Below are 12,413 nucleotides of genomic sequence, written 5' to 3' on the forward strand. Positions count from 1 at the left end.
CGCCCCCGCCGCCGCCCCCCCCGGTGCCCTGCGCGCCCCCTCTGCACCGGGGGCTGCTGCACCGCAGGAGCGAGTCCAACCACATGAGTGTCAAGAGGCTGCGGTGGGAGCAGGTGGAGAACTCGGAGGGGACCATCTGGGGGCAGGTACGGTCCAGGGAGTGGGGCGGGGGGGTGAGGGTCCGAACCGTGGTCTGGGCAGCAGTTGCCTGTGCTGAGGTTGTGCAGGTCGTTGGGAGCATCGGTGGGCACTGCCCTCCTCCCTGCCCAGGGTGCTGGGGGGCTGTCCCCTCCCCAGAGCACGATGTCCTCACCTCCTGTTGGGCCACACGTTCAATACCTTGGCCAAGGGAATGAACTCTGAAGATGCTAAGTTGCAAAAAATCTCATATTTCTTTTCATCCTTTTACTTGTTTGGACCAAAACTGCCAGGATGAGAAGAGGCTCTGGAAAGTATCTGAAATGCGTGTTTTGACTGCAGCGTCCTGGGGAGCGCAGGCTTTCCTGCTCTCTGTGTGTTGACATAGTCAGGAGCTGCCTTCAGATGTGTTCTGCAGCTGTAGGAGGTTCTGTCAATGGGAAACTGTTAGGATGGTTGAAAGCAGAGTGATGGGGAGAGCACCGAGGCAGGGGAGGACACCAGAGGGGGAATGCAGAGGTGAGGAGTGAGACTAGATGTGATAATCCTTTGGCACAGTGGACCTGAAGTGATGTAGAACTCTGGAGGTGGATTTGAGTCCCTGTAGGGAGAAGCTGGCCTCCCTGGAGTTTAACTTCCAGCCTCTGTGTCTCTCATGACGATGAATGTGTTCAGATGTGCCATATTCTTTGTGCCCTGAGCAGCTAGAGGGGAGCTGTGGGATCATCTTCCAGTCCCACGGGCACCCACCTCATCAGCAGGCACTTGAAATCCTGCAGGTCCCTCTCCCTGGGAATCCAGAGAACAAGATGCTTCTTCCCAGTGATTTTTTTGTATGCAAAAAATTCCCGAAGTTTCTGGAATTCCAACTTTGTCCTTCAGTAAAGCAATTGTGCCCAAATAGCAAGTGAAAAGCAGTAATGCTCTGTAGGATTCCAGCTGTGTCAGAAGCTAAATGAATCTGCGGGGCAGTGCTGCCAGCTGGAGGGTGCAAGGAAATGCTGATGGGGTGAATCTCTGGATTTCTTCCTTTCTTCTGAAATGACAACAGGTCCCACCAGATGGGCTGGGCGACTTGTGTAGAAACTGCCTCCACGGAGGTGAACGGTTCACCAGGCTCTGGTTTCTGTGCGGGGCTTATGATGGCTGAATCTCCAGTTACAGGACTGCCATCAACCTGTCCTGGTTTCTTCTAGGGACACAGGGCTTAGCGTGGGGCGGAGGGAAGGTGGCTCAGCGCAGGCGGGCAGTGTGGGGCTGTCCCCTGTGCCAGCACCGCTCCTGACTCTTCCTCCTCCTGCAGCTCGGGGAAGACTCCGATTACGACAAGCTGAGTGATATGGTCAAATACCTTGACCTGGAGCTGCACTTCGGGACGCAGAAGCCTACAAGTAAGTATTTGAGCCCCAGAACGGGTCCTGGTACAGACCAGAGACCAGGGACATGGGAGGAACTGGGGCTTAGAGGGCAGCAAGGCAATGCCTGGTCCTAGCATCACCCATGGCATAGAATTCGTTCGTACTCAGGATTTTGTGGCTGGTGGCACAGCAGATTATTAAGGTGGAGATTGATTCACTATCATCTCCCTTAATTTTCTTTGTTGCCCTTATCTGTTTTCTCTCTGCATTTCAGTCAATTGGGGCAGTGAAACTCAGCTGGAGGGTTTTGCTCCCCGTTGTGCTCAGTGCTGCTTCCCGGCTCTCATAGGGAGTACCTGGCCATCCCCATACGGCAGGGAATGCCGGTGTGCCAGCACTGCTCTCCGGTGCCACGAGGGGCCTGGTTTGCAACACAGCAGAAGCTCAAACCTGTGCCACGTATTATAACAATTTGTGCACAGCCTCTGCTTGTTCCAGTCTGTGCAGAACAGACAGTCAGCCGGGCCATCGGCATGCACGGACACCATGCTGTGCTGCAGTAGCAGTAACGGCTGCAAATTAGGAAGCGAATTGCAGCTCTGTTGCTTTGAGAACTCAGCCCTGAAAAAGATGTGAAAACATTTCTCTGTTCATAGAGAACGTTACAAGCAACACACTTCTTTACACATATATAATAAGTGAGTTCCCCCCAAGACCTACGTGTGGGGTCCGTAGCTACCTGCCAGTGCAGCCTCCCCTGTTGCTCTTGAATCGGGGTCTCCTGCAGACCCACCGGCTGGGCTCTCCCACCCACCGGGGTTTCTGGGCGCTGCAAACCCAGAGAGCAGGTCCAGGCTGGGGGTGCCAAGCGGCGGTGGCCGGGGTGGTCACTCTGCGCAGCGGGAGGCATTTGGGGTGGGGGGTGTAAGGGATGCGCTCCTGCCCCCCCCAGCCTGCCTGAAGGGAGGTGTGGGGCAGCACGGCTGCCTCATTTACACTGGGAGAAGTAAAATGCCAGTGGGACGTCTGAGCTCCTCTGCAAGGGACGTGCTGCACGATGGCAGCGTGGGCAGAGCTAAGCTAGAGCGGGCAGATGCAGATGGGACTGGCAGTGGAAGTGGGATGAAATGGGATTCTTCTCAGGGGCTATCTTTTTGGGGAAGTTTCTGGGCAGTCTGGGGTTTTCTGTGTGTTTCACCTCTTGTTTTACCTTTTTCAGCTCCAACTGAGTCCTCCATTGAGGAGATCTTTGAATCACAGAATTCAAGGATTCCCGGAGCCATTGCTGTGTGCAAAGCATCAGTTCTCCTCTCTTTCATTCATGGTTTCACTGTTTTCAGGACAGTTTTCTTCCTGCTGGAGCCGGCTGAGCCTGTCCTTACCGATGATTAAATCTTTCAGTTTCTCTTCCAGAGCCAACTCTCATGCCTGAAAACTTTAAAAAGAAAGACGTGGTTGAAATTTTGTCCCACAAAAAGGCCTACAACACATGTAAGTAAACATCACGGTGAACGTACCCCCAAAACGGGCCCAGAGATGGGACCGGGGATGTAGAGAACTGGAAAGGTAAAAGGAAGGAGGCTACAGGAGCACCATCGCATGAGCACAATCCCAGCACTGCTCTGCTGGTCTGGGCCGTTCCTGCAGCCCAGAGCCCCTCCAGGCTGGGCTCAGCCCCGGGCAGGGGGAAGAAGAAGTTTTTACATGAAGGGACAGAGATGGGATGGGACTCACTGGCCTGGGGAGGGAGAGGGGCAGAACTTGCAGGGCCCCGCGGGGCAGCAGCGAGGGTGTGCGGGGCTGCCCGCTGGGGAAGGGTCGGTGCTGCTCCTCCAGGACATCCTTCTGGTAGGAAGGAGGGTGGGAGAGCTTGGTGGGACCCTGCGAGACCCCGGTCGCCTGGCCGTGGGGGACGTGGGAGAGGAGGAGGTGCTGGGGCTGGTTTCCAGTGCAGCCCAGCGTGATGTGTTGGTGAGGTATGTACACATGATGCAATACCCTGGGGGGGTCTGCAGGACCAGAGTGACTCCTTGGGGTCCCTGTGCAGCCCCTGCAGGGCCTCGGGGAGCGGAAAGCCCTTCCTCTCCCCAGGGCAGACCCATGGAGAAGTCCACATCACTTTCACATCATGGAGAAATTGAGCTTCCCCTCCTGGCCCCGTCCTGCCAGGCAGTCTGTCCCAGTGCAGCCAGCCCCCAGGGTCCGGTCCTCCTCCCCTCCTAAGTGATGCACCTCCCTTGCCCCCAGCCATCCTGATAGCCCACCTCAAGCTCTCACACATCGAGCTGCGCCAGATTCTCATGACGATGGAGACGGACCGCCTGGAGCCTTCCCACATCAAGCAGCTCTTGCTGTACGCCCCGGACGGGGAGGAAGTCCAGCGCTTCCAGAGCTACAAGGAGAACCCCGGCAAGCTGAGCGAGCCCGACCAGTTTGTGCTGCAGGTACCTGTGGGCAGGGACGTGCTCCAGGAGCGAGGAGGTCTGCACGTGCAGTGTCCCCGGGATGTCCCGCTGTGAGCTGGAGGGGAGGAAAACCCACAGCAGAGAGGAAGCAGTCAGCAGGATGCTGGTCCGCTCATGCATGCTGTGGGATAGGAAAAGCTGGTGGCACTGGTCAAAAAGGGCTGGCAGCGAGCGATGGTCAGGCTGATACCTAAGGCGCCTGGCAGTTCCCACAGCGGCTGGTATACAGCCGAAGCATACCATGATATTTACTCCACGGTAAGAGTGACTTTGCCCAACTCTGACTTACTTTCTGTTGACAAAGTCACTTGTGGATATTGGCATGAAACCTTCCTCTCCTGCAGCAGCGAAGTGGCCGTGCTCTGCGAGCTACAGCAGCTGTCCCAGCTGCTCCGCGGTGTCACCTGCACTAAGCAAGCACGTACTGCTTTCATGTACAGGGAAATATGCCACGAAAAACACCATCTAGGAGGGGTTATGCTGATGGTGATAGTAGTAATTTTCTCCTCTTGTTCTCAGATGTTGTCAGTACCAGAATACAAGATCCGTCTGCGCAGCCTACATTTTAAGACCACTCTGCAAGAGAAGACAGAGGAGATCAAAGCCAGCTACGAGTGCATCTGCAAGGCCTCTCTAGAGCTGAAAAGCAGCAAGAAGCTGGCTAAGATCTTGGAGGTCAGAACAGTCCTTCTTTCTGGTAACAGCCACCGGGGGCCCCCAGTGTCCACCGGAGCGCCCGCAGGCACCCGGGCAGCTCGCAGGCAGCTCGCAGGCAGCTGGAGCGCACCTCCAGCCCCATGGTTGTGTTTTGGGCCCCTCCGGGTCCAGCTCGGCCACGTTCCATCCACTGGCAGCTCCCGCTGGTATTGGCTTGTGGGGATCCTGGCATGGGGAGGATGCAGGAGGGCAGATCACAGGCGGCCGCGCACCCACCCGCAGCACACGGCAGGGCTGCAAGAGCCAGACCTCTGGCAGCACAGACCTTCTGGGGGGCTGCAGGGGAGGGAAGGGGGCTCCTGGGCAGCATCTACATAAACCACATGGGGAAGCATCTAAATGTGAGCTCCTACAAGGGCTTTGGAAGTTCGGGTCTGCAGATGACAAACGGGCTGTTTTTTCTAGCCCCTGCTGAAGACACAGGAGAGGTGGTGGATGAGGAGCAGTGCCTGTAGCCGAAATATGGACTTTGCTGTTGAGGGTTCAGTGCAGTTTGTACGGGAGCAGCACAGAGAAGAGAACAGCCTGTGCCTCTGGACCCACGGCCCCATCCCTTGGGGCTGCCGTGCCAATGGGCGCATTAGCAGCTCTCCTCCTCCCAGTGTGCTGTGGCTGCCCTGTGTGGGTGACGGGATGAACAGTGTGTACAGAACCAGCAGAAACTCTGCCTTTAACATGTATTCACCCACCTAATCTAACCCACTGAATGAACTGATAAGGTTTTATTAATGATGCTCTTTGAGCAGATGTATGGGGCCCCTTAGCAGAAGTGACCTGACACAAAAAATGGTGCCTTCCCACAGTCCTGTAGACAGGGGGAGGCTTTTTACCTCTGCTCCTACCACATTGTTGGTAGGTCTCTTGACCCAAAAGCGGGTACAAAAAGAGATGGGAGATGGGACAGTATAAGTGCTGGAGGTCACTGGCCAGTCCTTCACTGCGGTTTCTCTTTGCAGTTTGTGCTGGCGATGGGGAACTACCTGAACAACGGGCAGCCCAAGACCAGCAAAACAACAGGCTTTAAAATCAACTTTCTCACTGAGGTAAGATGAAGCATGCTTGTTCCTGTGCAGGAGGCATCAATGCCGGGAGCTCCAAGGGCCCAGGAGTTCATCGTGCCTGTCCTCGTACAAAGCTCCTGGGTGCAGCAGCTCCCGGTGGGGGGGACCAGTGGGAGGGCAGGGATTGATGCTTAGGGTTGACTTCAGAGAGGCCCTAATGGTGGTCTGGTGCTTCAGTGTGCTGGGACCTGAGAACCAGGCCTTCTGGCTGTGGAGTGGGAGAAAATGAAGGTCTTTTATCCCACGTGGGTTGCGGTGGGACTCCTGAGCGGTGGGAGATGGGGTGACAGACCCGGCCTGCAGGAGAGAGGCATTGCTTAGCATCTCAACGCCACTAATCTGGGCGTAACATGCTGTGTAAACATTAAATGTCCTATTTAAACATTAATCCACATAGCACGGCTGGGAATTGCCATGCACGTGAACGCAGAGTGAGCTGAGCAGAATAGAGGAGCCCCTGTGTATTTGGGTGCTTGGCAAACCCCACTCCTCTGCGTAGGAATCTCCTTACTTGTTTTGCTTTGCCGTAGCTGAACACAACCAAGACTGTTGATGGGAAATCCACCTTCCTGCACATTCTTGCCAAATCACTTAGCCAACATTTCCCAGAGCTCCTGGGCTTTGCCAAGGATCTTCCTACAGTGCCGCTTGCTGCCAAAGGTAAATGAGCAGAAGCATCTGCAAGCTCCGTGTCTCCTTGCACTGTCTCTTGGTTTTGTATGGGTCTAGAATAAGTCATGAGCTGCACAGCATTGGCACGAGCAGGACGGTGGCCCAAACTGGTGAGGAATGGTCCTGAGCAAGAGGATGGGGCTAGGAAGGGACGAGCTTAGTGACAGAGGATGTCCCATCCATCCCACGTTGCCACACATGTGAGTGTGTAGACAAGGCTCTGCCCCTGACCTGAACCTTCCTTCTGACTTCAAAAAGTAGTTCCCAAGTTCAGAGATATCTTGTAAGTGCAAAGGAGGCACAGAAGAGGGAAGTGCCAGGAGCCGGTCTGCTCCACCCAGCCTCTGCCTCCTTCCATCCCCGGTGTGCAGCCTCCCTGGCGTGGGTGCCAGCATTATTACTGCCTGCAGTCGTGTGTGGTACAGAGTGTACGGCACCCTTCATGTTATGAGTTCACAGTCCAGTCACAGGTATGTCACGCTGACTGAGGCTCGTACAGCTTTGTTGGTTGCAATAAAAAAAGTCACATAGCTGGTGGCATTATCATCCATCCACTTGTGTTGGTGGTGTCACAACAGGCTGGCTGCGTGCAAAGCATGGGCTGCATTCTCCTTGCACACCATGCCCTCTTGTTTGTGAGTAATTCCCTTGGGAATTAGTGCTACAGCAGATAAATAAGGGAGAAAACTCAGGCCTGGAGGTGTAAATTTCCACTCGATGAAGGTCTGTACCTGTAGCTTTCCTAGCTGGATTTTGTGTCTGGCCTGTTAAATAACACTTCTGTCACTGAGGGCTCCCTGCTGCCCAAATTCCTGCCACTTTAGACCCAATTTCAGACCGGGTGCCATCCAGGGCTGCACAGCTTCGCTCTCATACAGGCCACAGAGTGACACAACTGCAGCACAAAACCCAAATCCTCTTGACGTGCTGCAGTTCACCTTCTCCCTTGCCTGTAGAAGAGCTGAGGCTTGGCCGCCCAAACCAGCAAGGAGTCTGAACTGCTCATCGCTCTCCTGAATGCTGGTGCTATGATGAGATGCCACGGAGGGCCGCCTGGATATTACCCCTTGTCCCACTGTCCTGTACGCTCCCTCTGTCCCCCTCCCAAGTCAAGTGCCTGTGTATCCATCACTGCCCTCGTGCTGTTGAGTCCTGCACGCTCCTTGCACTTGGCACATTCTGGGCTCCTCTTGGCATCTCTTGGCCCGAGCACCCAGCAACGGCTGCTGGAGGGCAGCAGGAAGGTCTGGTTGTCCACCACACCCTGGACAACACGGACAGGTTTGGCAGAGTCATGTAGACAGCCTGAACCACCCCGACCCATGGCCCATGCTCGTTGTCCTCGCTTTGCCGCAGGAAGCAAGCCAGACCTAACTCTCCTAACACTGTTGACTCCTCTCTTCTCATGTAGTGAATCAGAGAACACTAACGGCTGACCTAAAGGACCTGCACACCACCGTCAGTGACATACAGATGGCCTGTCACAACATGCCAGCTACTGCAGAGGACAGATTTGCAATTGTGATGTCTGTATCCTTCTATAAAAGGGGCAAATCACCCATGAGACTTACTGCCCTTGAGTAAAACCGGTTCATTGTCTTTATGCCTCCTTGGTAAGTAGCAGGGCCGTGTCCAGCTGGTAAGAAAGCACCATTGCAGCACTTGGTGAGAGCATGGTGGAAATCTCCACCCTCCACTCGCTCTTAGCCAGCGTGGGAAACAGCTTTTGTGGTGACCACCAGTTCACATGCCTCTGCGTGGCACAAACCCAGTGCCACAAGGCCAGAAAGCTTTCTGAGCCGTCTTTCCTTCCAGAGAAATGCTGGTAGGGACGGCTGAGCGTGCCAGCAGCCGCCATTCACATGTGGCCGCAGCCTGCATTGGCAGCAGATCCCTTCTTAGACCTGAGATGAAGCCCAGCCATTTGATAAGCAGAAGGGATTCTGGTCTGTACCAGACCCCCAGTGCAGCTGTTTTTCCTTGAGCCATTTCTCCCAGTCTTTCCTGGAGAGTGCCCAGCCTGCCATGCGATCCCTGGACGACCTGCAGCACAAGGCCATGGAAGAATTCAGCAAGGTGTTGTCCTTCTTTGGGGAAGACTCAAAAATGACAACTTCTGAGGCTTTCTTTGGCATTTTTGCAGAATTCATTAGCAAGTTTGAGGTGAGTTGCACTTTTCAAAGCTAGCCCGCAAGTGGTTTCCTGTTAGATGTCAGTGAAGTGTTTTACTTACATGTGAGCTGTGGGAATGAGACGAGATTTTTGTGAGCACATGTACCTGAATGTCTGTAAAATGCAATTTTTCTAACAAACATACATGTTGGCTGGCCAGTGCAGGAGGCTGAGGTGAGGATTGATGGTCCAAGCACCAGCCCCAGGGAGAGTAAAGCAGATGTTGTCATGGGCTGATGTTCTTGGTTAACGAAAGCTGGGTCGGAGCACCACAAAGCAGATGCAAGGGCTCACAGGGCTTGTCCAGTGGGAAGCCAGGGAAGAATTAAGTCTGTAGTGGCCGGTACCATTGAAGCATCTCCCTGTCCACACCAGCTGCCCCTGCCTGATCCTCAGCTCCTGCTCTTTGCTCTCTCCCTGCAGCGGGCACTCAGCGATGTGCAGGTTGGCGAGAGCCAGCGCAGCCCCAGGATGACCTCCCCCCTTGCCTGGTGACGGGCCTGCAGCAACGCGAGGTGCAACGATTTATTGCCAACAAAGTGCAATTTGCTCCCATTGAGTTTGGTTGTAAATACGCTGCTGTCACCTGCTACCACTAAGGAGAACCAAGGACCGAAGGGTCGGGGCAGTCTGGACACTGAAAAGGCACCACGGGTGATAGTGGATGGATGCGAGGGTGAGGCGCAGGGACATGAAGGTAAACACTGCGCTGGTCTTGACAACAGCTTTCTCGGCATCCTCCATTTCCAGCATATTACTGAGTCAAGGATTTCAGACACATCTGGCTAAAACCTCACTCTCCCGTGTTTCCAGAACGCGTATAACTGGCACCAGCAGTTGCTGGAGACCTTCCCCACAGCCAGTACCCAAGCATGGTTGTGCAAGGAGTCAGCCCTCGCAGGATGTAACTTTCTCCAGGCAGGCACTGCTCATCCCTGCCAGCCTGGGGGCCGGGGTGAGAGCCCACACACGGACTCCCTGGGGAGGCAGAGCAGGTCAGGCGAGGAAGGGAGCACGGGGGGACAAGGACTGCCACCAGCACCTGCTCCCCCAGGACCCTGAGGAGCAATGCTGCTGAGCCCCTCTCAAATCCCTCTCGAAGCCCTTCTTCCCTTGAGCTGCACCGTGGGGCTGGAGCTCCACCTGAACAGACCCTAACAGAGAGGTTGCCAGAGGTGGCCCAGAGGCTTTAATCCCCTGCCATTGCCAGCTAGTGGCAATGGAAAGCAATATGACCTTGCAGAACCCTTCTGGCATGTCCATGTGGTCCCAAATACAGATCCAGTCTGGTTCTACCCAGCTGTGCTGGAGAGGACGGAAAGCCCAAAGTCCTTCCCGGCCGTCAGCTTTGCTTAAAGGTTTGACAGAGACTGGCAGGTCTTGAATACTTCCCAAGAGTTTAACATCATCAGCAGTAGACTTATTTGAACTCACCAGGAGACATAAATCCCTGAGTGTTTTGGTGCCTCCTTGGAAAGTACCAAACCCTCGGTAGCCTAAAAATGAGTGGGAGTCCTCTGCAGCCCCGAGTACCGCTCCCAAGGCACGGCAGAGAGCAGCGAGAAACACATCCCCTGCCCTCCTTTAGTCACTCCCCAGGGCTGAAGTCCTGAGAATCCCTTTACTGTATGACCAGTCGTTCATGCTGAATATACCCAGGGAACTCTAGAAGCGTGCACCTCCATCTTTCAACACCGTCTGATTGTTATTCAGATGACTTAATTCCCTCCGAGATGTCCCCTGGGACAAAAGGGCTAGCAGCATCCCATGGGCAGTGCACGTGCCTCCGGGCGACGGGGTGCCCCGAGAGCTTTACGGCAGCAAACCTACAGTGCGTTAACATTGTGAGGCATTACTCTGTGCAAAACGCATCCGTTGCCTTTCAAACCCGACGCCCCAACATTGTGCCCTGTGGAAGCACTCCAGCAAGCCGTAGCGTAGGTAACCTTCCTCCCGCCTATTGCCAGAGCAAGAGCTCTTACTGAAGCCTTTGCTCAAGTACAGAATCACCAACTGGTGCATTATTTATGGGAGACCTTATGACCATCAAATCTTTGGTTTTTCAGTATTTTTTTAAACCCTGCTGTAGAAAGTGAAGTATCTTTTCACAAGCGTTCTCAGTTTATACAGCTTTAAGTGCCAGGTAGTTTCTAGCGTTGTGTTCCCAGAGGTCTGGCCCCGTCTGTCTCTGCCTCTCCTCTGCCCCGACGGCGGTGACAGGGCAATGCTCACTCAGCTCCTCTTTCCGTTTTGGATGTTGCACACTGCATTCAGTTGATTTTTTTTTTTTTTTCTAAAAACATATTCAATATTTAAACCACTGGAGGTTCTTTTGAAACTGTCATTACAAATGTGAAAATGCTGTACATAGATTTTGCTACATGTTGTAACTTTCCAAAATAGTTAGAACTCCAATCCCTTTGGTATTTTTATGTGAATATTTTCAAAGAACCAGAACTTCTGACACATGGTTATTATTTGATAATGGGACTATGTATATTCACAATTCAGTCTCTACCCAATGCCTATGTGCTATTCCTAAAATAAAGCTACTGCCTTCTGCCTCATGACTGCATGTCCCTCTGTGTTCTGTCAAAAATTGCTTCGTATGACAGCTGCAGGTGAAGGTGTGAGGAATTCTGCATCTGGCTCTTCTGTGACTACACTTCTTAATATTGGCCCCTCACACCTACAGGAGAGAGATGCAGGATTTGACCTTGTTGGGTTTGGGCTGGTACAAGGAAAATAACTGCATAACTCTGAAAAGACCTGCTTGCGTGCCAGCATGCAGGCTAGCGTGATAAATATGAGCAGCAAATTCTTAAAATAGTATGGATTTTTTCTGCAGCCTTCAGAAGAAAACATTTAGTGAGCATATGAGCCAGTGAATTGTTTCCCTCTGAAAAGGAATTCTTGGCTGAGGTTGAGTCTATGTCCCCGGAGCAATTTATCTCCCTTTACACTAACAGCAGATAGATAGGGACCGGCTTCATATCAGATTTCCTGGTTGTAGTTTAGCTTGTTTACAGCAGCCTGCTCAATCACTGGTTCCTCCCTGGAGGCCACAGCACCGACAACTGTAAAACAGCTCTGAAGAGAGTTAATAAAAATGTTATGGGTGGAAGTCGCTCGCTGGGGATATGCATTTAAAGCCCTCAAACCCCTCCTGATGTTTCCTTAGCCCTCCCGGCCGATCGAGCCTGGCTCTTCTGCAGCCCCGGGGATCTCGAGGTGCCCAGCACGGCCGTCAAACTTCCCACCGCACGGTCCAGCGCGGCCCGGGCTGCAGTCCACAAACCGCCACAGAAATGATGACCCGGAGCCTCCTTTGCAGCGTGGTACATGCCGCAGTCGGCATCATTCACCGCGCTCACTTGTTGTTTTGCTCTTTCTTGATAACTGCAAACATTAGGTAATTTTTCCCTAGACTCGGTGTACTGGCTGGATGCTCTCCTTTTAGCCTTGTACAGCCCAGCGTCAGCCTTGATCATGGGATCATCTTCACAGGAAAGCCTGTCCTTGGAAAGGAAATAATAACTCAGGCAGCAGCCCGGGGTCAGTGCGGGGAATGCAGCCGTGGCGTGGCTCCTGCTCCACGGGGTGCTGCTTCCATCCTCTGACAGAGACAGGGAAACCGTGACCCTGAAATCCCAGGTTACATTCCAAACCTCGGATTATTTAAGGATTTTCACTCTGTCCTGTGAGAAATGAGGGGGGAAAAAAACCTCAAAGAGGAAATGAGCAGCTTTAGTAAAGTCGTGGTGAAGACAGGATGGCAGCTCCAGTTGGTGGACTGGCTGGGATAAAATAGCACCAGGCTGGCAACTCCA

General features: G+C 53.6%; 1 protein-coding gene across 1 annotated transcript in view; it reads left to right on the forward strand.

The window, feature by feature from the left end:
• The window catches only part of GRID2IP (glutamate receptor, ionotropic, delta 2 (Grid2) interacting protein), a 38,667-nt gene extending 29,589 nt beyond the window's left edge, over window positions 1-9,078 (forward strand). Inside the window, exons 13-22 of the mRNA XM_010570621.1 lie at window positions 1-146; window positions 1,442-1,529; window positions 2,910-2,987; window positions 3,744-3,940; window positions 4,481-4,636; window positions 5,635-5,721; window positions 6,270-6,399; window positions 7,823-7,941; window positions 8,410-8,574; window positions 9,007-9,078. The exon at window positions 1-146 is cut by the window's left edge and continues 154 nt beyond it. Of these exons, the coding sequence (XP_010568923.1) occupies window positions 1-146; window positions 1,442-1,529; window positions 2,910-2,987; window positions 3,744-3,940; window positions 4,481-4,636; window positions 5,635-5,721; window positions 6,270-6,399; window positions 7,823-7,941; window positions 8,410-8,574; window positions 9,007-9,078 (1,238 nt within the window). The remainder of the gene's footprint in view (window positions 147-1,441; window positions 1,530-2,909; window positions 2,988-3,743; window positions 3,941-4,480; window positions 4,637-5,634; window positions 5,722-6,269; window positions 6,400-7,822; window positions 7,942-8,409; window positions 8,575-9,006) is intronic.
• Window positions 9,079-12,413: the final 3,335 nt, after the last annotated feature.

The sequence above is a fragment of the Haliaeetus leucocephalus genome, unplaced genomic scaffold, assembly GCF_000737465.1.
Source record: "Haliaeetus leucocephalus isolate CR32 unplaced genomic scaffold, Haliaeetus_leucocephalus-4.0 Scaffold295, whole genome shotgun sequence".
NCBI classification, from domain to species: Eukaryota; Metazoa; Chordata; class Aves; order Accipitriformes; family Accipitridae; genus Haliaeetus; species Haliaeetus leucocephalus.